Here is a 26,087-nt window from a genome sequence, read left to right as displayed (position 1 = left end):
GTGAGCGGAATAAAACCAGTAAAGGACTCAGCCTTTCCCGCTTTGTTAGCACAAGTGGGCTGGCTGGGACCAAAAATCCCAGGAAGTGAGCACACATGACTTAACTCTTTCCCCTGTCTCGGGCCAGCCGCTAGGTTACCGAACCAATATTGGCACAACCTGCTTCCACACAGCTGGGAGGTTCTTCCATCTGCACTGTATTGCATCAGTGTGTGGCCAGCTTTAACATTAATGCTTGTGACTGCATGCCTATCAGTTTTCAATCACCTTGTTGCTTTAAAAGTTTTTTTTTTTTTTTTTTCAATTTAAAAGAGTTTATTGAGTCAAGAAGCAGATACAATCACAATCAAAGATTACATCATCTCGCCATGTACAGTTATATATCAACAGACAAACAGTGAATCTGAACATATCCTCCAGAGAAAAGAAAATGTGAACTTGCACCAGGATAACATCTTCGGAGGGAAACAATTGCAATGCATAGTTTATACATAAGCAGGTTGAGAACATGTCTATTAATCAAACTTATGCTTAGAGATCAGTAACCGGGTATCTGAGGTCTTGACCATAAAATACAAAGAAGGGAGTAGAAAAGGAGAGAAGAAGGGAACGATAAGAAAAAGAAAAAGGAGAAAAAAGGAGAGAGTGCAAGTGTGAGCCATGTTAGAGAAAAGTGAGAGAGGGCCAAGCGGCCCCGGGGAGCAGCCCCCCTGGCCACAGAGGGTATCTGTCAGCGCCACCCCTCCGAGCCCGGAGGGGGGGGAGGGGGGGTGAGAACCGGAGAACCACAATCCGTCCAGTGAAAAAGTATCACAATCAGCCCCCAGTGGATCTAGAAAAGGTGTCCGAATACTTAAAAAGTACCCATGGGGCCCATGTGGTGTGAAATCTGTCAGCTGTTTCATCTGCAATAGCAAGCGTCTCCTCCATCGAGTAAATAAAATTAACCACGCTCAACCATTCTTTCACCGACGGTGTCAGTTGAGATTTCCAGTATTTGGGGATCAACGATTTCGCTGCCATCAAAAGGTGTTTGGTTAGGGATCTCTTATATCTCCCCAGCGGGAAGTCAGAAATGTGAAGTAGGCAACAGGCTGGTGAGAGAGTCATCTTAGTGTCTGTAATCTTCCTAATCAGTCCCAGAACTTGGACCCAGAAGCTACCTATCTTGGGGCAATCCCACCATATATGTAGCATATCGCCCTTAGCCTCGCCACATCTCCAACACAGGTCTGAGGACAGCGGGTACCATCTCTTCACTTTGTCCGGAGTGGCATACCAATGTCAGAGGAGTTTATATGAATTCTCCTGCAATCTAGTGCTAATGGAGCACTTATGTGCTAGTGTACAAGCATTCTGCCATTGCATGTCCGTAAACCTGGTTTGGAGGGCCGATTCCCACTGAGCCCTAAATTTGGGTGTGTCCTGATCCCCGAGACTGTGTAAGAATGCGTACAAAACAGACGTGGTTTTCGCCACTGGTTCGCTCTTATGACATAGGGATTTGAAGGTGGTGAAATCTCTCATCACAGCATTTTTTCGCGTAGGTGTCAGTATGTAGTGGCAAGCTTGTCTATAGCTCCAAAAGGGTAGCGCTCGCAGGGAGACATCGTTTCGTAAATCATTGTACATACGCGTCCGACCCGCCGAAACAAGATGGGAGATGAGAATAGGAGAGGAATCTGCGCATAAAAAGGACCCTGGCTCCAAGCCAGGTGGGAAGTCTGGGTTCTGTGTCAAGGGGGACATAGGCCCTGGAACTGACGCTATCTGGTGTGCTGCCACGAGTTTATGAAAATTTTTTAGAGTGGTTTTAATTAAATGGTGTTGTGTCAAGCCCGCTGGGCATTTGTTCCAAGGGATCCAGGGCGAAAATTTAAGAGGCGTTCGTGAGAAACTTTCTTCCAGGGGGACCCAGTCCTTACCGTTGGCGTGACAGTGCCAGTCGATAATACGTGCGAGATGTGTCGCCTGGTAGTAACGTTTAAAGTCGGGGAACCCTAGGCCTCCTTCTGTTTTAGGACGTGTCAGGGTGCGCAAACAAATGCGGGGTTTTTTGTCCGCCCAAAGAAATTTCCGCAAAATAGAGTGTAAACACTTAAAAAAACTCGCTGGTAGCTCTACAGGCAGAGTGTGGAGTAAATACAAGACCCTGGGCAACGTCACCATTTTAATGACGGCTGCCCTGCCGAACCAGGAAAAATGTTTAAGTGACCATTTAGACAAGTCTATTTCCAGTCGTCGTAGCAAAGGTACAAAATTTTTGGTGTAAATGGTTGGGAGCTGTGGTGTGAGCTGAATCCCCAAGTAAGTCAACGAATCCGCAACCCACCTGAAGGAGCTGTTCTGCTGAGCTAAACTGAGCGAGGCCGGGGGCAGTGAAATATTAATCGCCGATTTAGTGTAATTGATTTTGAGGTTAGACATAAAACCAAAGTCAGAAAAAGCCTTAAGCAGATTGGGGATTGAGGAATGGGGATGAACCAGGAAAAACAATAAATCATCTGCATACGCAGCTACCTTGTAGGTCTTCGGGCCAACCCGGAAGCCTTCAATGGCAGGGGAGTTATTAATGGTACGAATAAATGACTCCAAGGATAGGATAAATAATAGGGGGATAAAGGACAGCCTTGTCTCGTACCATTGTGAATAGATACCCGTTCTGACAAGGTGCCATTGATTTTGAGTTGGGCGGTAGGGTTCTGGTAGAGGGAGGAGATCCATGAGAACATATGGGGTCGTAGGCCAATGTGGCCGCAGGTTAGGAACAGGTAGTCCCATGCGACCCTGTCGAAGGCCTTCTCCGCGTCCATAGACAGGAGAAGGCCCTCGACGTTTGTGGTGCGACACAGGTGTATTAAATTCAGAGCCTTAGTCACATTGTCCCTGGACTCCCTTCCCGGCATGAACCCCACCTGCTCAGCGCCTATCAAATGAGGCAAAAAAGACCGCAAACGATTCGCCACTATTTTCGCCAAGATTTTTAGGTCTAAATTTAAGAGGGAGATCGGGCGATAATTAGAGCAGACCGAGGGATCCTTCCCTGGTTTAGGCAGTAATGTTATATGCGCGCCCAGAAAAGTTTCAGGTAGATTGCGTGGTTCGTTGAGCGAATTAAAGACCTTCAGAAGAGGGTTCTCAAGAAGATTGAAAAAGACCTTGTAATAGTGGGCCGTGAACCCATCCGGGCCCGGGCTTTTGCCCGCTTTAAGGTTCTTAACCGCTGTCGAAAGCTCCTCGGATGAGATGGGGAGTTCCAACGATTCAGCAGCTTCTGGGGAAAGAGTCGGCATACCGCTCTGAACTAAATAGTCTTTTATAATATGGTTCCTATCTCCTAGCTGTCCCCCTGGATTATGCTGGGGAGGGACACTATAGAGACGGGAGTAAAACTTATGGAAGCTTTCCGCAATTTTGTCGGTCCTATTTGTCAGAGTGCCGTCGTTTGTTCTAATGGCTAAGATATTATTGGCTAGGGAAGCGTCCTTCAATGCCCTAGCTAGCATCTTCCCCCCCTTATCCCCCTTCTCATAGTAGATTCTTTTTTTCAAGAAAAGGGTGCGTCTGCTCCTGGTTTCTAACAGATCCCTAAGTGCCTGGCGGGTTTGTAACAGTTCCTGAGCCTGTAGGGAATCTAAGGTTGCTTTATGTCGAAGTTCCAAACGAGCTATTTTATCAGTTAGCGTGCGGAGCTGTTGGGCGGCTACCCGTTTACGAGAAGCCCCTGCGCGGATGAGCTCCCCCCGCATGACGCACTTGTGAGCTTCCCAGATAGTCAAGGGGGAGAGCTCTTCGGAAGCGTTATCAAGGAAGTAATGTCTGAGAGCGTCAGTCAGTTTGGGGAGTAGTTCTGGATCCGTTAGTAAGGCCGGGTTCAACCTCCACATACACGTCTTAGGCCTGTCTCCAAGGTGGTCAAGGGAAAGGGAAATGGGGGCATGGTCTGAGAGGGACTGTATGCCTATCCGAGCATCTCTTAAATTCTGTAGGTCTCTTTGAGTCACAAAAACATAATCAATGCGAGAGTATTTATCATGGGGCGTTGAATAACAAGTGAAGTCTCTGCCACTGGGATTCAACGTGCGCCATGCATCAATTAAGGTTAAAGAATGCAAAAGGTTTTTAATGTATTTCAGAGTGCAATAAGGAATGCTTGATCTGCCAGAGGAAGTGTCCTGGGATGGGTCGAGGGGGAGATCTATGTGCCCACCAGGAGGGGGAGGGGTGGGTAAGAGAGAAGAGCTGGTAGGATCCAAGTAACAAGGGCACAGCAAATATTCACCCCTCAGGGCAAAGAACCCGCTTCAAGTCTGTGATGGAAGTGGCGTCTGAGGGAAAGGGGGGGGGGGAAGGGGTGCAGGCCAAGAAGCAACCTTCGTCCAAGTAAGCCCCCCCAAAACCATGCAACAACGTGCAAAGTGCAAACTGTCAAAAACAAAAAGAAATGAAGAGGGGAACAGAGGTAAAAATCATCCATTATCCAGTCAGCCTCTCTTCAAGTGCGATCTCGATTTCTGGACTGCCTGGAGGGTTGGGGTGCGCAGGATCCTTCCCTGGAGGAACGTTGCCCGACTTTGCTCCTCTTCTGCGGAGGTTTAGCTGGCGAGGACAAAGGGGTATTAGGAGGGCTGAGCTCAGGTTGGGGGAGTTTAAACTCAGCATACCATTCTGGTAAGTCAGCACAAGGGATATGTAGGCCAGCACAAAAATCTGGAAGATCTTCTGGCATCCGAAGCAAAAACTGCCTCCCTTCCAATGTAGCTTGCAAGGCGAAGGGAATGCGCCATTTATAAACGATGCCTCTCTCACGAAGGGTTTCTAGTAACGGTCGTAACGCCCGTCTGTTTTGCAGGGTTATAGGTGACAAGTCCTGAAACAACGAAATCTCCGCTTCATTGAATACAATCCGGTCGTTTTTTCTGGCTTGGCTTAAAATTTCCTCCTTCAGCTGAAAACTCTGGAGGCAGCAGATAACGTCTCGGGGAGGGGCTGAATCCAGGGGCCTAGCTCTCAAGGCCCTATGCGCTCGTACAAAGTCAATGGGGGAATCAATAGGGTTTTCCAGCAGGTTATTAAACACTGACCTCAGAGCCGAAGTAATCTGATCAGGGCCTACAGTTTCTGGGATCCCCCTCACCCGGATATTACACCTCCTCCCCCTATTATCGAGGTCCTCCAGGTGTCTATTAATGTTAATTAAATGGACCGCATGTGAGGCTGCTGTAGCCTCCAGCCTGCGTACAGTCCTGTCCCTCTTGCTCTCAGCTTTCTCCAGTGTAGACATCTTCTCTGTGAGAGACAGCAAGTCAGCTTTAAGATCGGTAATTGCGGAGAAAAGCGTATTCTTGATATCAGACGCAATTGAGGTCATGTCTCCCAGCGTGAGAGGGTGGTTGGGGTTCCCCAGCCCGCTTACCGGGTCCTCGGCTGTAGACAAGGAGCCATCGCTGAGGTCATCCTCCTCGCCTCGTGGCAGCGCCATCTTAGAAGGTGTGCTGCCGCCTGCTCGGGCCTGTGAGGTGAAAATATCCTGGATACTCTGAGTATGGGGGGTCCCGGATTGACGGCGAGCTCCCGTTCCCGTCCCGGTGTGGTGGCGAGCCGATTTCAGCATGATGCGGTTTGAAATAGACCGAAGGGAGAGCTTACGGGCTGTGGGTCTCCTGGAGCTCTTGTCTCAAGCGGCCATTCCCGATGCGCGCCAAGCCACGCCCCCTAAAAGTTTTTTTTACCTTGTTATTGTTAAACTCAAAAAAATTATTTTCATAAGCCCCTTTCAAGAAACACAGAAAAGTGACCTTTTTTTAACAAGTGTCTGTATATAAATCCATTTTACAGCAGATTTAAATATAATGTATAAGCAAAGTCTGGAAGTTAAACATAATATTTAAAAAGTACTTAAACAAATATATTACATTTATATTATTCTGGATATTCTCAGGAATATCTTTTATAAACTTTAATCTAAAAAAAAAAAATCCTATAAGTAGAATAAGCAGCACAGTATAATTGTAAATGTTATAATAATTACAATATTTCATGTAATCCTACCAATTTGAAATTGTCATGTTTCTCTTTTAGAAATAGTAGACCATATTGACAATCTGATGGCAGACAGGACAGAAGTGACTTAGGACAGACAGCTGAGCTTGCGGCAATGCTGGGCCTCAGGCATGCCTCCAAGCTCTTGGTCCAGAACATAAAATATATATATATATGTTCAAGACTTTGCTGTAAAATGTTGGAACTTGCCCTGTAACTTTCCCCAGCTGCAATTCAGACTTTACTGGGCATTTTGCTTTTACATAAAAGGTCTAGTGCTTGAGGATCCTCTTTATTCTCTGCAGACTATTGTGCCATTCATATCCTTCATATAGCCACTTAACTGTGCGTTTAAACAATAGTATTGTCTACAAATTGTTATACAGACAATTGTCATTTATGTAAAGATAGACAGGGTGACAACCTGAATTTCTGCTTACTTAGAGACTATATTCTGCATGCTGGCACTTCTACAATGTACCAGGCAGTGGCATAAATATTACCTTCAGTGTCCCGGTGCAGGAAAGCATGAAGGGCCCCCCTGATCCCAGGCTTTCCTCTGAGCCTGGTGGTGGAATGCAAGGGCCCGGTTGTATGCGCGTTTGTGACCCTGGTAGTTCTGCCTCTAGTGTCAGTTTCTTATTTTTATTTTATTTTTCCACAATTTGTTTTATTCATTTTATTTTACAATATTATTATTATTATTTTTTTTTTTCTACAAACACTTCTCTACATCCCCAAGAAGCTTTTCACTACCAAAGGAGCAAAGAGATCTCAAACAACGTCAGTCTGCCCCAGTCAGCCCTTTAGAGCGGGTTGTGGGAGAACTAACACTGGGAGGCACTATAACAATACATAGTAAATACAGCTTCATAAAATTTCTACAACAAAACAGACCTCTGATGTTTCACCATTGAGACAGAGAAAGGAGATTGAAGACACAGCCCTCCATCTCCATCTCTGTAGCTTCAGCTGCACAGAATGAATGGACAGGAATAGCTCTGTACAGAGTTTCCTGTTCAATCACAAACTGAAGCATACTAAACACTGTTTACTAGGTGTCAGTTATGAATGGATTCAAGGGGTTAAATGCGTGCCTAACAAGTGTTAATTTGTGTAATGTGTGCTGCTTTTTACTAAAGATCTCTTTAGGGAAAATAAACATACAGATTGTTCCATCTGTACAGAGCACTGTGTTCATTGCCAACACATGGCTCTGGGCTGTGATTGGACACAGCTGATCAGCAGGTCCCAGCCTGACTAGTAGGAACACACAATCTGTCTCTCCTCTCCTCACAGAACAGGGATGTGTGTGTTTACACACACACATCCCTGTTCTGACTCTTGTGCCCATGATCGCGCGTGGCCAGCGGTCATCACAACCACTGGCCACGTGCATCGGTTTCCCCACTGTGTAGTGGATGCGTGTGCCTGTTATAGGCATTTAAAGGGCCAAGGTAAAGCTACGACGGTTCGCAGGATCATGCCAACCTGCTGATGTATACTGACGATGGCTGGTCGGCAAGCTGTTAATATAATCAGCCCTAATGAACTTCTTATTCTCCTTCTCCATTCAACTATTTACCTGATAAAAATGTCTGTTTTATCAAACATTAAAATTAAATTTTTGTTTTGGTTTGTTTGTTCCTTAATATTTGAAAGCATTTACCTATATTTACAAATTTCACATGTAAAAAAGTACATGTAAAAAAAAAAAAAACACCTTATTTAATTTGCAAAAAAGTTAGCTATTCTTTGCACCAGAATAATATTTTTAGTGTAATTTTAAACAGAACAAATTATAAAATAAAATGTACACTTTTTATCTACAGCACCAGTATTTTTTTTAAACTAACACTGGTCAAAAAGTGAAAAAAATGTGTTTTGTTTGGTTTTGTTGCATTTCATTGTTTAAGGGTTGCAAAAAAATATTTTTGTATGGCAATATCATGAAAATAAAGCCTAGTTTTTCCTTATGGATCACAGGAGTGCAATTCGTACTGCACTCCTGTGACCCATTTTCAGCAGACAGCGGGCTGAAGCCAGCTGTCAGCTGACGTAACAGAACCAGTCCAGGCTCGGGCAAGATCGCGACAATGGAATCGGGATCCGCCCATGCCCATATGCCTGGACTGCCACCCGACTGAGCTTCTCCACTAACCGATGAGAGCCTGAGCCAGAAGCTCACGTCCCCTCCACAGGCCAGCAATCCAGGGAGCTGAGAGAACTGAGTGATTGGTGGTGTTTTGATCACTTGGTTCTCAGTGTTAGAGGGACAGATGCAGCATCGGCTTGATGCTGCATCCATCTAGGTAAGTATGATTCTTAAAAAAAAACATCTCTTTAAAAAAACAATATATATGTCACTTTGTTAAAGCTGATTCTTTCAACAGAAAACAAAAATGTGGACGGTGATTTTTTTTTTTGTTCAAGATTCTGTGTGGACAGTTTTCTTGATTTTCATATTCCGTCTTGTCCCCCTCTTCGGTTCTTCTGCCGGGCCACCGCGCCTTCTTATAGCTCTTTTACAGGCGGTGGCCCGGTCTTCTGTCGCAGCCGCCGCCGCCCCTTCTGTTCTTCTTCTTCTTCTTCTTCTTCTTCTCCAGGAGATGTTGCCTCGACAATCTCTCCGGTCGGAATGCCAGGGCCGCGCTGCGCGGCCACTTATATAGGGACAAGGAGCGGTGTCACATGGCTTTATGTCACATGGGTTGGTGTCACATGGTGACCCCGCCCCTTACAATGTCATATTCCCCATGTGACATCAACCCATGTGACCAACCCATGTGACATAAAGCCATGGGACACCGCCCCATTGTCCCTATATAAGTGGCCGCGCAGTGCGGCCCTGGCATTCCGGCCGGAGAGATCGTCGAGGCAACATCTCCTGGAGAAGAAGAAGAAGAAGAAGAAGAAGAACAGAAGGGGCGGCGGCGGCTGCGACAGAAGACCGGGCCACCGCCTGTAAAAGAGCTATAAGAAGCCCGGCAGAAGAACCGAAGAGGGGGACAAGACACCCGAAGTCAGGAGAAGAGGCCGGCGGCGAGGAAGAAAGCCGAACTCCTCCGCTAGCAAAAGAGCTACAAGAAGATAGCGGAGGAGTCCGGCGAGAAGACGCCCGAAGACGGAAGACCCCCGGAGCTGTGCAATAAAGTATTTTATCTCGTGTGTTGTGTTTTTTTTGGTACTTTTATTTTACAGGTGAATGGGTAGGGGTACATTGTACCCCATACTCATTCACATAGGGTGGGGGGCCGGTATCCGGGGGCCCCATTATTAAAGGGGGCTCCCGGATTCCGATAAGCCCCCCGCCCGCAGACCCCGACAACCAACGGCCAGGGTTGTCGGGAAGAGGCCCTTGTCCTCATCAACATGGGGACAAGGTGCTTTGGGGTGGGGGGGCCGCGCGGCCCCCCCTTCCCCAAGGCACCCCCCATGCTGAGGGCACGCGGCCTGGTAGGGCTCAGGAGGGGGGGCGCTCGCTCGCCCCCCTTTCCTGGCTGGCTGGGTAGCGTGCTCGGACAAGGGTCTGTTGTGGACTTGGGGGGGACCCCCACACCGATTTTTTTTCAGCGTTGGGGTTCCCCTTTAAGTCCATACCAGGCGGCAGGGCCAGCGACGTCTCCTTCACGGGCCCCGCCTACCTGGATACCCGCTCGAAATGAGCGAACTTTTCTCCGGGCGGGAAAAGTCCGCTCATTTCAAAAGTACGGCGAACTGGCATACACACGGGCGGATTGTCCGCCGAAATGCGAGTCCGACGGACAGTATTACGGAAATTCCGAAGTACTTAGTCCGCCAGACTGCACGCTGAAAAAGTCAGCTGAAGCCCACACACGAGCAGCAAGAGGGAATGCACAAGATGTAATTTCCAACGTTGCAATGGGCCTTTCATATGGACTACTGAGCTCACTTCTTGTATAAACTGGCCAACTTCTTTAATTTAATTGATGAGTATGAACAACCCTATCAAATATAATATTGGTAGATTCACAGTTGGGATTAAAAAGACATGGTTCCTTGAATGTCATAACAAAAAATGTTGGTACCCACTTCCAAAACCTCAGTTGATGCAGAGAAATCAAAAAACTATTTAAAGCATGTTACGCTATTCACATCAAAACATGTTATTCCATGAAGCAAACTCATCCTTGCTTAAACTTCCTAGTGTTAATGAAGGTCAACCCATACATTTACGTTAGCTTGGCAAACTCATTGACCATAATGTTGGAATTGACCCAAGGGTCCACATTGTATATTCAAACAGTAAATATTATTTTTCATGAGTGCTTATACATGAAATGTCATAGTTTGTCAATTACATTTACACACACAAATAAAAGGAAGAAAGTACAATAAATAATGATGTATGCAAATTTTGTATTGCTTATTAATTAAGTGCCAACATCTAATTGTCATTTAACTATTTTTTTTATAGCATTGTTTTTAACAATATTGCTAATTTCTTGGCTGCCGTGTTTATTATTTGAAAGGCATCCAGAATGACTGTATGCTGCATAGCATTGTAAATGTGTGATCCAGCTTTAAAAAATATGCAGTTTAAAATCTAAGTGTCACATATAATGTTCCTTTCAAAGAGACATTTAGAGTATTGTTTATTAGCTGACAAGCAAACCAGAAGTCTAATTTTCACAATGTGACTTTTAGCATGCAAAGGCTACGCCTAGCTCCTAGCTGGTGCTTTTATCTAAATATATTGCTCAATCTGGCAAATTTCACAGTAATTTAAACAAAAGAGAGAGACAAAAGAGATTTTGCTGGCAAAGAAAATTATTTTAAAGGAACTAAAAATATCAACAGGCTCATTTAGTATAAAAAGTAACATTTAGTATAAATACAAAATCTGACTGGCTATGATGGGTTACTGCTTTTCTCACTGTCCTATTTAATAGGACAGCATATACGACCTGGATATTTGGCATATATTTTCAGCAATGGCATGCACAGTTGGAAGAAAGACTAAGGCCGCGTACACACGCGGGGACTGTTCGCTCAACTTTGTCCGTCAAACAGTTTCAGCGGACAGTCCGCTCAAAATTAGCATGGACGGACTTGGCCACACACGACGAACAAACAGTCTGCTGAAACCGTGCGCGATGACGTGAACGGCACGTACGACGGGACTAGAAAACAACGTCCTATACACTGCAATGCAAACTTCGGCGTGTAAATCCTTTCTGAGCATGCGCGGAACTTAGTTTGACGAACAAGCCTACACACGAGGGGACTGTTCGCTGAAACAAAGTTTCAGCAGACAGTTTTTCGGAATTTCCGAAAAACTTTGTTCAGCAGACTGTCCGCTGAAACTGTCCGCTGAAAGCCCACACACGAGCGGACTGTCCGCCGAAACACTGTTCAGCAGACAAAGTTGAGCGAACAGTCCCCGCGTGTGTACGCGGCCTTATAGTCTAGATAAGGGAATTGTTCCCACAAGATGTATTTCAAATGTAGGAGGGTTCTATGGTCAGACTATTATGATTTAAAGCAGAGGTCCACTTATAATGTCTGGGCCCCCTCTCATTATAAAAATCAATAGCTCTTAGTATGTACAAATGGATCCTGTATGTAAAAAAAAGTTAGATATTATACTTTACTTATACAGTAAGTATACATTGGCATTATACATCTTCATGCAACATCCTAGGGAATACAGAGCAGCCAACATCTTGGGAGAAGGTGCTCTTGCAATGGACTGGTGTGTCTTCTGATAAGATTTGCGCTGATCTGAATTTCCCCAAAAAACTTCCTTGAAGATAAGTACACACCCATGTGGAAGACAGGAATAATTTCAATATAAATCTAAATTTTTTCTGTACAGGTACTTTTGTGGTGACTATTACAGGATAAGAGTATAAGTATGCAACACAACGTACAGAGCATATGTATCTGGTGTGAACAGTCCCTATGGGTGACATTCATATGCCCTAAAATAACCCACTGGATGTGTCATAATTCAAAAGAGACCTTAGTTTAACCACCTCAATACTAGGCACTTTCATTCCCTTCTTGCGCAGGCCAATTGTCAGCTCTTAATGCTGCCGAATTTTGAATGAAAATTACTCTAGTCTTGCAGCACTGTTCTCAAATGAAATATTTATCATGTTTTTCACACAAATACAGCTTTCTTTTTGTGGTATATAATCACCACTGGCTTTTAAATTGTTTGCGCTACAAATGAACAAAGACTGAAAATTTTGAAAAAATGCATTTTCTTAGTTTCTGTTATAAATTTTGCAAATAAAAAATTTTTCTTCATGAATTTTAACCAAAATTTATACTGCTACATTTTTTTGGTAAAAATAATCCAAATTAGTGTATATTATTTGGTCTGTGTGAACGTTATAAAGTCTACAAGCTATAGTACCAATCATTGTAAAAATGTGTCGCACCGGATGTACTTGAGGCCCTAACATGCCAAAACAGTACAAATATTCACCAAATGACCCCTTTTTGGAAAGTTCTTTGGAAGATTAAGAACTACAACTACACCCCAAAACACAGTCTGCTACTTCTCCTGAGTATGGCAGCACTACATGTGTAGGACTTTTTCAGAGTCTAGCCACATAGAGAGGCACATTATCCAAGGAATACCTTCAGGCATTATTCACTTTAAGACCAGGCCTTCTTCCGGCACTTTTTGTTTACAAGTAAAAATCTGTATTTTTGCTAGAAAATTACTTAGAACCTCCAAACATTATATATTTTTGTAGGAGAGGCCCTAGAGAATAAAATGGTGGGTTATGCAAATTTGTATCTCCCATGGTACTTGTGCAGCAGTTTTTTTAATGTAATTTTGCACACTAACACATCAATACATTTTAATGAATTTTAATGCACACAGAGACAATATAATACAAAATATAATACACGGAGGTTTGGTGCTAGAATCATTGCTTTTGCTCTGATGTTTGTGGTGATACCTCCCATGTGTGATGCCTTTGAATGCGAGCATAGGGAAATGGGGGGGCTGTAACTCTTTTATTTATTCATTGGTGGTACACTTGTACAGATGTTTTACAGATGTTGATCGTCCACCGGGGGACACTGACAGATGTTGATGTTGCAATGGAACACTATTGCACTATTGCAGATGTTTATGTGCACTGGTACAGTGGCAAAGATGTTGATGGGACACTTGACAGATGTTTTGTGCACTGGTACAGATATTGATGGGACACTGTGACAGATGTTATATGCACTGGTACAGATGTTCGTGAGGACACTTGGAAAGATGTTCATGGGACAGGGACAGTGACTGGTGCTTGGTGGTGTACTGTGTGGGGATGGCTGCAGTCTGTGATCTTTGACAGCTCTATCTGTAAAATCATCTCTTACACAGAGAGCTATCAGCACAGGAATCCACCGCCTCTGTCCCCCCTCCCCCACACTGAGCTCTTACTGAGTTCAGCGGGGAGAATTGACACAATGTCTCTGTTTATACTGTGATTAGACAAAGCCGTCACGTAATCGGGAGGGCCAATGACAGTATCCATATTCCGATCTGTGATTGGCTGTATCTGAAGATCACAGCCATCACTGGATTGCACCGATATGCGACCTCACAGCTGCACTCGGGCACCCGTTCTGAGTTACATACCAGTACATCGATTCAGAATGCCTATGCTTCCACTCCACCATTTAAGTACAGTGAGCGGATAAGAAGTGGTTAAAAATGTAACTATGATCTTATAGACACTAGGGCAGCAATTAAACGTGGGTGTGTGAAGGCATGGCTCAAAGCCAAAGGTTGATTTACTAATGAAAAATAGTGTGTTCACTTTGCAAGGAGATTTTTTCTTAAAATAATGAGATGAAGTCCAGCTGGCTTGTTTTCAAAGTAAACACTCTATTTGCCATCAGTAAATCAATAATTAACCCCTGTGTGTCAAATGGCTGGGTAAAGGATGGAAATGTGTTGAAGTAACTAGAAAGATCAAAATGTTGGACTGTTGGGCCAGGTGAGAGGATAAATAATATGGCTATAGGATTACTGGAAGGGTGGAGAGCTTTGTGGAAGGGCTGAAAGGGTTGAAGGAGGCAACAGAGGAGAGGAGGTGGGAGGAAAACAAAGGAAAAATCCCACAGGGTGTATCAGGTGGCAGGGAGGAGGGCAGGGAAAGATATACCAATTTTCCACTAATTGGTGTGGTAAGGAGAGGGTAGGATAAATTCAATGGGGATGCAGAACATGAGAATAAATTGTGATTTTTTTTAATTCCATCCAGCGCAGACTGATAGACTATATTCACTGCCAATGCTTAAAAAATCAAATGTGAAAGATTATTTATTTATCTATTTATTTTTTATATCATATTAACTTAGTAATGATGATTTAAACCTTAAACCTTTTTAATAAAGACCTGCAAATAGCAATGACGATTTCCAAAAGTGACCAACCTATACCAAACACATATAACTCCTTATTAGGTAAGCCTGAATGTGTTGGAAAGTGGCCATGTTGCCCATTGTTCATAGTCCACAGGCTAAGTTTATAACTCTAGACATACCAAAATGTTATTTTTTATCAACAAAATTACATGGATTCTTTTAGTTAAGTACTTTCATTGTCCATTTTGTAAGAAGCATTTGTTTTGTTTTTTAGCTCTATGTATATTCAAAAAATAAGCAGAATGGGCTTCAGTTCGGTTCTCACCAGAACATCCAAACAGGCAAAAAATTTGGAAGAACACACGAACACTGTTAAAGTCTATGGGACACGAACATGAAAAATCAAAAGTGTTAATTTTAAAGGCTTATATGCAATTTATTGTCATAAAAAGTGTTTTGGGACCCGGATCCTGCCCCAATTTCTAAAGAAAAGATTGTCATTTAAAACTGATCGTGGCTGTAATGAATTGTGGCAGGCCGCAGGAAAGAGGGGGGATGAGAGAGCGCCCCCCCTCCCAAATTGCACCAGGCCACATGCCCTCAACATGGGGAGGGTGCTTTGGGGTCTGGCCACAAAGCACCTTCTCCCCACAACCCTTTCCCGGTGGTTGAGGGGGTATGTGGCCAGTTTATTGGAATCTGGAAGTCCCTTTAGCAAGGAGACCCCAAATCCTGCCCCCCTACGCGAATTGGTAACGGGGTACATTATACCCCTACCATTTCACAAAAAAATGTAAAAAATTGTAAAAAAGGCAATAGACAGCTTGGGACAAGTCCTTTATTAAAAATAAAAAAATAAAAATGTCCAGCAATGTAAATTCACGCTGAATGATGGACCGAAAAAGAAAAAAAAAGCTACAACAGGTCCGCCTCCATGGGAGGCTCCTGCTGAGTGACACTTCTTCTGGGTGACAGCTGTTATATAGCTGAGGGCAGGGCCAGCCGGGAACGTAAGCAGATGACCCTGCCCCCCTTTAATGCCATGGGGAAGCTGCGGGGAAGGTCCCATGGTGTCAGAAGTGGGTGGGGTCATCCATTTACACGATCAGTTTTAAAGGACAATTTTTCCTTTAGAAATATAATTTTTCTGCGGTACTGTTCTTAACACAGGAAAAATGTGCCACTTTACAGGTGTGCTATAGACACCCCCAGGCATGATAGTTAAAGGAATATTTCATTTTTATTGTTTCATTTTAAGCATAAAAAAAATCACTGCTCTCGAAAAAAGTCAGTTTTTAAATAAAAAAATTTGCATTGATACATGTCCCCTGGGACAGGACCCAGGTCCCCAGACACTTTTTATGACAATAACTTGCATATAAGCCTTTACAATGAGCACTTTTGATTTTCCATGTTAGTGTCTCATAGACATTAATGGTGTTCCTGCGGCTTACGAACTTGCCCTGAACACTGCATATTGTTTGGTGTCCGCCAAACATCCGAACAACCAAAGTTCGGCCTGAACTTATGCTCCAGCCGAACCGTTCGCCCATCCTTAGTAACAACACCTCTTTAAAATATTGTAAAATATAGCTATTCGTATTATATATTCAGGCAGGAATCTGGGTTTGGCTTTGTGTAGCACAATACAGCAACAGTCAAGTGCCTCCATGTTTTAGCATCCAGCAGAATACAATTGCCTTGAGGTTGCCTCAGCTGAAAATAAATTAAAATATCTAAAATGTTCATATAAAACCTGGTGCTTAAAGAAAATCACTGTGTAGGTTGATGCTTGTTTTCCTTTATCATTTGTTTCATATTATGCTTTTTGCATCCAGGTCATCAAATATCAAAAGAAAGCTAGTCAAATTGATACTTTGCAGGAACTATAAAAGGCATACGATCAAAGGGCAAACATTAAAAGCTGCTGGAGACTTCCTTTTGAAATTTTTCTCACTCTCCTTGGCGAGTCAAGGACACCACACATTAGGGAGGCAGTGTATTCATATTTAGCCTATAGAAATTATATTTTTATAGCTCGGTGTTTAAGAAAATATAAAAAGGTACACTTAACCTCCTAAATGGAAAACTGATTTAGTGGAAGTTTAAATATTTGATTCTATGACATCAACTGGGTTGTTTAATTTTGTTTAACAAACTGAGATCCTGTGCTATTGTCCTTTGCCCATCTGAGAAATGGCATATTTTCAACTGTTTTTATATTGATGGCTATGCATCTTATTTTGAAGGCAAAGCTATTCATTGTTTTGTTCTTTTAATTTATTTACCAGATATTTGTGTGGGCCACAATGGATCTCTACAGACAAGTCTCGACTTCCTTTCTGCCCATGCCTTCAAAATCACACTATATATTCAGTTTAAGGGATTTTTCTCGGGTCATACAGGTAACAAAAGCCAACAATTATCTGAAATAACTGCATTTATTATTTATTGTATTTACTTCTGAAACCCATGTATTACATATGTGAGGATTTTATCTATCCTGACATCCTGGGCATTTGGTACAGAAAAAAAAACCTCACCAGAAAAACCTCAATATCATCAGACATTAAAGCATACTGTTAAAAATTCTTATTTATGGGGGGGGGGGGGGGGGCATGGCTAAATGTGAACAGAGCAGGGCGTGTTGCACCTGTACTCTTATCCTATCCTTTTCATTATCCTGCCGCAGCAGTTTTGCTTCTTACCCACCAGCAGACCTTGCCCTGTCTGCCGCCAACCTGGCGTGCATGTCGTTACCTCTCACCGTGTCTCCTGGTAAGCTGAAAACAGGGCTGGCCTTTGGTGGCCTCTTCTCCCTCCTCTTCTTCAGCGGCCATCTTAGCCATGTAGTCAGCTCCCACTGCAGTGTCAGCGAGCACAAAGACATCTCCTACAGCCATGTAGCAAGCCGGGCCTTCTGAACCTGATCGCTGTGGATACCTAGCTGGAAAACTGCTAAAGCTACTGTTTACATGATGGTCCTATACATTTCACTACACATCACTTCTCTTTTCTTCTTCTCTTTCTCTCTCACTGTCCCCTATTGTTCTATATATGTTCCCCACATCCTTATATGACTGACTTTCATGATCCTTTCTCCCGGTGACTGGGAACAAGGTATCCTCAGCATTCTAATATTATTATGGCACACCGCTAAAATAACTATAGAATTGGTTTAACCCAACTGCCACGTATTTGACATTGTGTTTCCTTTTTTTATTTAACCTTTTTAGACCATGTTATTTTTTTGGTTCATTGAAGGGAGAATTTTTATGCTACCGTAGTCATCTTGCCTGCTTGGCTATGTGCATCAGCAAAAAAGAAAGAAAAAGTCCCTTTGGGGTAAGGGTACCAAGAATAGCTGCTTGTACTGATCCTAAAGGTAACTTCCCCCCAAAAAGGGAATATGTGCATCAGCAATATGACTATTGTTTTCTGGCATTCCCCCATGTGGACTTTTGAATGGACAGGAGTTCGGAGTTGGAGTTCGCTAGTTGTGAGTTTTGGGTAAAGGCTTTACACCAGTGGTTTATTCTGTTTGTTTTTTGGTGGTTTTGGGGTAGGGAATTGTTTGTTTGTTTTTTTAGGTATGGGGGGGGATTTATGAATGCTTTTCTGTTCTCTCCTGGAATATCAGGGGACTAAACTCAAAATACCAGTGCTCCTTACTATTTTAGTATTTAAAATTACACAGCCCCCATATAGTCCTGTTGCAGAAAAACCCACCGAATGGGCAGCCATGGGTGCAAAAGATGTTTCACACCATGCATTCCATGTATTCTTGTGGAGTCTCCATTTTGATTAGTAAAACCGTTCCTTTTATGATTGAAGGCATTTCATAGATCCTAATGGGATTTGTATTATGCTGGCTGTACTCCTCTGGAGTCAGAAATATGTTATTGTAAATGCCTATTTACCACCACCCGGCCAAATGGCTCCCTTATATCTGTTGTTGGAGAAGCTGACTCCTCAATACCCCCCAAAATCCTATTTATGGGGGACTTTAATGCCATTCTGTCTCAGTCCCTGCTGGTTTCCCCTGCCAATTTTAACTCTGATTTGGCCACGTGGGGGCAAGATGCCTCTCTTATTGAGATATAGTGCTGGCTTCACCCACATACTAGGGCCTATTCCACAGTCCCACAACAGATGTCTATGACCTTTGCAGCCACAATGGATTCAATATGCTATTTTTTAGAAATGCATTCCCCTTCAGTTTGCAGGATTATTGGAATGCCAATGCTGGATAACCTTCTATGGCGGTTTGGGATGCCTTTAAGGCAAGCATTAGAGGATTATGCATATCTTTAATTTCTGCCATTAAGTCTGAGCAAATGTTGCTTACTTCTACTGTACAGTCCAAATAGGATGATGTTAGCACTCAATACTCCTCTTCCCCCACCATTGATAGATTTTATTCCCTCTCCTCAGCTCTCTGGGAACTGGATCTGCATATGGCTGAAGTCACTCGGCTAGATAAATAAAAACGTAAGCAGGAGTATTTTGAGTATCGGGACAAGAATAATAGATTCTTGGTGATGTTAGCTCAACATGATAGACCCCTTATCATTGTTCTTGAAATTCCCACTGTGAATGGTACAGTGGTTACTTCTCAGGAAGCACTTTTGGAGGAGTTTACATGCTATTATACTACCCTGTATAGTTCCTCATTGCCACCAGATTTGAATCCCTTCTCCCTGGCTCCACCATTAGATCCCTAGCTCTAGGCTGGTTATATGACTCTGAACATTTTCTATTGGTGACAGACTTTACCCCAGAAGAAATTACCTTATCTATAAGCTCCTTCCCTAATTGCATTTTTTAAGACCCATGTGGAGCTGTTGGCCCCAATATTGCATGTTTATATACTGTGACAGTATGGGATGCTGTCACTGGAAAACCGGTGGCTTAAAGGACACGGAGTGTGCACATTGGCTTGGTGCAGGACTACAGAGCTTAGCTGTGGAGTGGAGAAAAATTAATTTGCAGCTTTCTCCAGGTTTTGGTATACCTAGATGGGGTTCTGTAGTTGGGAGATTCCATAGTATCTTGGGCGGGATGGAATCTCCAACCCGGTGTCCAGGTTTTGTAGAGGATCAGCAGGACGTGTGCTCAGGTGAGCACAGCCCTTATAATGAAGGTATAGGAATACCTCAGGGCTCCCAGCTGGAGACTGCTCCATCCAAGGGAGACAGGAGGTCTCCAGGAGTCAGAGGCTGCATGTGGCAGCAAGAGGACGCGTGTGTCTGAAAGAGACAGGTAACGGACTAAGGCCAGAGTGAAGCTGTTGGCTTCAAAGAATCTATAGTCTGAGGACCAACATAAAGAGCAGAGGTACTGCCAAAGATAGAGCTAGATGGGCTAGTATTTCAGTTGTGCATATCACTGAAAGAGAATCTTTGTGAGGGAAACATTATATATTGGACTTTTACTTTGTTTTTGACATTTACAATAAACATGGGCTGCCTTTCCCTCTAAACCTGGTTCCTGACTGCTGTGAATCACCTGAAAACGCATTTACCACTAGAGCCAATGGTCCCTTGTTACAATTGGTGGAGGATGCGGGCACAAGATGGTTTAATCTACAGTGAGTTTATGTCAGAAACTATTGGCTGTGTGTGGAAGTGCAGTCAGGCAAAAGGCATTGTGTATTGTAGGGGGTGTACCTGTGAAAGGAAATACATTTTTTTCTGATGTGAACTGCACAACAAGTTGCTGTGTTCCAGACTGCAGAGATGGACTGGTCCAAAGGGAAAAGTTCTGCAGGAAGAGTATGGTCTCCCATGACAACAAGGGATGAGGTGCCGTTTGAGCAACCATTGCACTGTTTTTGTATGATTACTTGTTAATACCAATAGAAAAGAATTTACCTAAAATTAATGAAATACAGTATTTTTACAAATATATTCATTACTTCTGTGGTTCCATTACACGTCCCTTTTGCACCCCACACATTTAACCCATGATGTGCATCACAAAGATATACAGTATATTCACAAATCACATGACTTTATTTGTAGACCGGTATAAACTTAAGGAGATGCTCAGAGATATCTATCTATTAGCAAGTTGTAGTACCAAAACCACCATCACTAGATGTCACGCTTATGTGTGTGTGTGGGGGGGGGGGTCAAGGGTCTCTCAGTGGTAAATATTCCAGATCACTCTGGAGCATTAAGATTATATCCGTTTCTGCAATGGTTACAAGTGTAATACTTCTTGATTTTGAGGTTGCAGGGGGATGCAAATAGGTCCACTTTGGGAATGACTCCCAAAGACAGAATCCATTTGAATGTCTGCACATGAAGAAACCACTCGTTGTTGTCCAACTGTGTGCGAGACAGGAAGTCCACTTGGATGTTCTGAACTCCAGAGACAAAAACTGCTGAAATATTGGCCAGGTATTCTGTGCCCAGGACATGATGGGCTTGACTTCTTCGAGCAGGGTGACACTCAGAGTGCCTCCTTGCCTCTTGTGGTGTTGTCCATTTTCAGTAAAACCGACTCCCCTTTGAGGAGAAGAGTGAAAGATTGGAGAGCACACCAGGCAGCCCGTAGTTTCAGGACATTTGAGCCTGGGTTGTGAAGACAAGCATCCCACTTGCCGTGACTGTGACCCATAAGACAGTGGCAATGGAGTGACAGGTGAGCAGACTTCTGTGCTGGAGCCACAGAAGAGACTGTTCCTTATCACTGAGGATATGTGAATGGGCTGATTGACGTCCCCTGAATCCCATTGATGAAGGAACCCTGTTTGAAAAGAGCACAACCTCCACAGAGACCATTTTACCATGGGGGTCGTAGAGTCCATTGTGTTAATGATTCTTAGGCACTGTGAGGCCTTTAGGCATGAGGAGCTCAGAGCCCGTGAGATTCTCCCTTGGATGATTGGGATCTTGTCTACCGTGTCGAACTGGGCCTCTAAGTATACCAGGTGTTGGGCTGGTTCCAGATGGCTTTTTTCCAAGTTTAGGAGGCACCCAAATTCATACAGAGTGGAGATAACTTGCTCTCTGTGGATCAACAGCTGCTCCTTGATCTGGGACAGTAACAGGAGGTCGTAAAGAGATAATGGTACAAGTGTATCCCTTGTGTTCTGATGAGGGCCACCACGGCTAGAAGAACTTTGTAAAAGACTCAGGTGAGGTTATCAGCCCGAAAGGGAGGCAGATGAACTGTAGATGTTCTTCCCCGACTCTGAACCGGAGGTATTTGTGGAATTCTTTTGCCACCGACACATGAAAATAGGCATCTGCACTGCACTGCTTGTCGGATGGTAGACAAAGTGTCCATTTTGAATCTTTTCCGATCTTGTTGCGATAAATTAGGTCTATCACCGGGCACCATGAACCATTTTTCTTCTGCACAAGGAAGAGAGGAGAACATACCCTCTGAAACTGTTTGTTTTTTGGAACAGACTCAATGGCTCCCTGTACTATCAGAGAATCCACGTAGGACAGTAACACCTGTTTCTTTTCTTCTGACTCTGGTAGCAGGGTGGAAATAAATCTGGGTGAAGGAGTACCGATGAAGGACCATGTGTGGCATGTGAAGACCATGTTGATGGTCCAGAAATCTGAGATTGAGGCTACCTAGACATTCCGGAAGAGAAGCAAATGCCCCCCCACCCACCCCGCCTGGGTGGGCCCAATCACAAAATGACTTAGCTGGCTCTTGCCCGCTGGATGCCTGGCTCTTAGCAGATTTTCAGAAGGAAGTCTGACCTCGGCTATGATTTCTTATGAAATCCCAGCCGGTCCTGTAGCTTCCCTTGAATGCTCTTTACTGCGTCTTCTGCTCAAGGGTTTCTTCTGACCAAACAGACACCTATCCTGGGGTAGGAAGCCCGACTTCCCAATCATGGCTTGGGTTATAGTGCTATCCAGCCTGTTACGAAACAACGAGGGCCCTTCAATGGGAATCCTACACCAGGCCTGCTTAGATGCTGGATCAGAAAGCCAAAGGAGCAACCATAAGGCCCACTTAGCCATGACAGAGGATAGCATGGTCCAGACCAAGAGGCGGATAAGGTCGATTGAGGCTTCCCCCAGGAAGGCCGTTGCCAGCTTCAATTCCTAGACTGCCAAACCCCTGGCCAGTTCTTCTAAGACACCTCTGAGTACAGAGTCCACATTCTCTGTCCAGGCCATACCATCTAACCCATAAATTCTTTTGGGATCTTTTGAGGTCTATTTTCCTCTCAAACCCGTGCTTGAAAGATACAGCATCTTCTAAGGGAAGAGTGACGTGTTTAGCCAGTCGCATCAGAGCTGCGTCTATGACGGGAGCGTTTTCCAGCTGTTTCACTTCCTCTGCTTTGAAGGGGCATAATCTGGAAGTTTTGCTTGACATAGAAGTATTTTTATCTTCCTTGCTCCACTCTTAATCAATAATATCCTTGAATTTAGAAAGGAGCGGAAAATTGGAACGTTCCTTTCCCTGATGTTTAAAGAACTTCCTCTGCTTAGCCAGAGGAGTGGAAGGATCTTCCCACTTGAGAGCCTCTTTGAACACCTTAATTAGTGGAGAAACCAGGGTGAAGTTGAAGGCATCGACAAATTAATCTCTCACCAATTCGTTATCTGAAGAGCTGGGGAGGCTGGAATGGGCCTCATCAGCCATGGAGCCAGATAGAGTGGTGGACTGGCTCTGTGTACGGGTTGTACTCCATTCCTTTGGGGATTGCTGCACCACAAGCTTAACAAGAGACTCCATCTGTTGGTTCTCTGTCTCTTTCTCCCCAATTGCCTGGGCATAACACGGATCACAGAGTGACTTTCCCTCCGGGACTCGTGTCCCACATCCCCAGCAGGCTCTGTGATCAGAGCGGCTGTCATGGCGGTGGGTATGGTGTCTGGAGGAGGAATGGGAATATCTCCTCTGTTGATGGGTCCTAGTCAGAGAGTCTTAGTTTGGACCTAGATGAGGAAGGTTGATGTTGCAGCCTGGCAAGGTCCCTGTTGTCCTGGACAATAAACCGGTGATCTTACCAGGAAGGGCTAAAAAAGGAGAAGGGTGTAAAGGAAAAAGGGTTGGGACTTTGTATGAGGCATAGGACAGTTACGTCACAATTGCCTCCATCCCTGCCAAAACGAAGCAAGAGAAGAAGTTGGGACTTTGGATGAAGCATGCGGATTTGGAGGCTAAAAAGGAGAAGGGCAGAAAACAAATCACGTTAGGGAGTACATCTATCCCACGTGAACCTGGCCCCCTGCCCTCACACACTGGACATACCTAGAGCATGGGGGCTGGCTGTACAGAGGTGGTGACTTGTCCATGGCACCCTGGCGGATGATCGGTGATGATCCTGCAGATTGTAGGAACACACAAACATCCTGGGAGAAGGAGAGCAAATAGCATGTAGCTTGCCCTTTGAGAGCCATGGTGCATGGAGGAGCTTTCATAAGGTACCCACAGTGATCCCTAGTGTGACAGGAGCTCACAGTGATTTAAATATCAGCACCAAAATGACCGCTGGGCAGGGACATACTGGGCATGCACAAAACCAAGCCTCGGGTTCGTCCAAGAATAGCACATGTGCAAAGAGCGACCCGGAAGAGGGAGCCATGTCCTGGAACGCACCTGCTTTCCAGGCACAAAAGAGGGGAGAGAAGGGGATAGGTGTGGCAAACATAAGCATAAAAACAAACACTTGCTGCCATGGAAGAACCTTCAGACCTTCCAGCCAATCCGCACCTGGGCAAAGAGAGGACGTCCCCACCACTGGACATAGAGGCCTGGAGCCACACACCCACCCATGGCTGGACCCTGGGCTATCCTGACACCATTAGAAGGTATGCCCGGCATCAACCTCGATTGATTGGACATCTGTAAACGTAAGTGTATTGTTCGTAAGTCCCAATGAGGAGGACAAAAAAGGAGCGCAGTCTCTAGCGGTGAGCTAAAATTTATGGGAGTGGGGTCCTATAGCATTGGAGAGGAGGCGGGGTTAACCCACACGTATGCTGCCATGGAGTCTGTCAGGAAATTTCATTTAAATCACCAATGCTTACCTGAAGATCATATTTAGTGGTATGCCAGCAGAGGCAAACTGCCAATGCAAAATCTAGGGTGATACCTAGAATTTGAAGAGTTTAACAAGTTTAACATGTTTAACAAGATACCAAGTAGGTAACAGAAACTCCAAGCTATTTTTATCTTTGTTTGTTTAAGGTTTTCATCAATAACTTGATAATATCCTAAATTTGCTTAATTTCACTTATCTTCCTAGGGAATTATACTCTTTAAGCCAACTCAAGTAGACCAGAGCTCTTCAGGAGCACAGAAATTGATGAGACTTTGGATTCACGAGGTCTATCGAGTGTTCTGTGACAGGCTTGTCAACAGTCAAGACCGAAAAATGTTTTTCCAAATAGTAAAGGTAAAGAATAAAAATTTGCTTTCTCTCATGTTCTTTGAAAGAATGTTGTTGTTTCTTTTCCTTTTTATAATGCTGACATATTTTAATCATATAGAAGAATGCAGACCAGCCCAATTTATAACTAGCATTTGAAGTAAGATTTCCCAGCGCACTTACCAGCTAGCCTTCAAAAAAGAACATATGGTGCTGTCTAACAACTTACATTAAAACAGAGTTTTAGTTGCACACATTTGCAAATATGTATGGAAGCAGAACTATAAACAGACAAAAGGTAGGCGCTACTTCAATACATGAAATCATAAAAATATACAAATAGAAAATGTCAATGCAAGTCCCATCAATGTAACTGTATTCTTCATAAAAAGCTCCTTTCACCATGCAAGGAAAAGTGCCTTATTCATAATTGTCTCCATATAGTGCTCCGCCGACAAGTGTGAAAGAAATGCACACTCACCAACCATCAAAATGTAACACACCTTTTCATATAAATTATGAAAGCCTTATTGTATCCAGCCGTTCCTATGGTGGTAACACAAGGATTCACCTAGCCCAGCTCTCCAGGGACCTCACTGCCATATACTTTCAAAATATGAGATCATAGTGCAGTATCTTTAATAAAAGGTAATTCAAGTTAAAACAGCAAAATGTGCCCTTACATAGATGGTGCTAGCATAAGCATCAACATAAACAGCCGTATAGTGTGCCTCCAGCCAGCGTGCCTTCTAGCAGCCAGAAATGGTACGTGAGATGAAATTGAACTTGTCGTCAACTATGTCAAAAGCGTGGCCTCAATGCATTTTGCTGTTCCTGCGTCATCAGAAAGCTCCAGGAGCTTCCATATGCAAAGTGAATCTAATGGGAGTGGTTTTATAATTATCAATCAAATACTGCACCTGCAGGGCTCTGTGGCAGGGTCTGCATCCCTTTAGATTTGCATTTTTGTTGCAGGAGATGTCAAAAATCTGACTTGTATTTTAGTGCAGACTTCTGGGAAAATCAGTTAGCCAATAACACAAGCAGGAAATTACATTTCACATACAGAATGCTTCCAGGTAGCCTCATTGTATTGCATTTTATATAAAATGCTGCAGATTGAAAAGGATTTTTAAATAACATTCAAATACAATATGACTTGAGCCATAATTGTATAGATTCTATTTTTTTTTCATTTGCAATTTTTTCCTATAAAAGTGGAGTTACCCTTTAAAATAATAGTTTAGTTCCACTTTAAAGTTACATGCAGTAAACAGTACTTAGCGATGGTACAGGGACTTTCCATCTGTTGCCAGAAGATAGCTTAAGGCATTTCTCA

At 43.8% G+C, this 26,087-nt stretch overlaps 1 protein-coding gene across 1 annotated transcript in view; it reads left to right on the top strand.

Annotated features, from left to right (window-relative positions):
* The window catches only part of LOC143962680 (dynein axonemal heavy chain 3-like), a 2,426,925-nt gene that overhangs the window by 1,487,192 nt on the left and 913,646 nt on the right, over positions 1-26,087 (top strand). The window contains exons 45-46 of the mRNA XM_077472045.1: positions 16,683-16,796; positions 24,626-24,775. Of these exons, the coding sequence (XP_077328171.1) occupies positions 16,683-16,796; positions 24,626-24,775 (264 nt within the window). The remainder of the gene's footprint in view (positions 1-16,682; positions 16,797-24,625; positions 24,776-26,087) is intronic.

This window comes from Lithobates pipiens, unplaced genomic scaffold, assembly GCF_037356315.1.
Source record: "Lithobates pipiens isolate NorthernLeopardFrog02 unplaced genomic scaffold, aLitPip1_a1.2 Scaffold_8, whole genome shotgun sequence".
Taxonomy (NCBI): domain Eukaryota; kingdom Metazoa; phylum Chordata; class Amphibia; order Anura; family Ranidae; genus Lithobates; species Lithobates pipiens.
The sequence above is the reverse complement of the archived record's forward strand: the minus strand, read 5'-3'. Positions and strand labels throughout refer to the sequence as shown.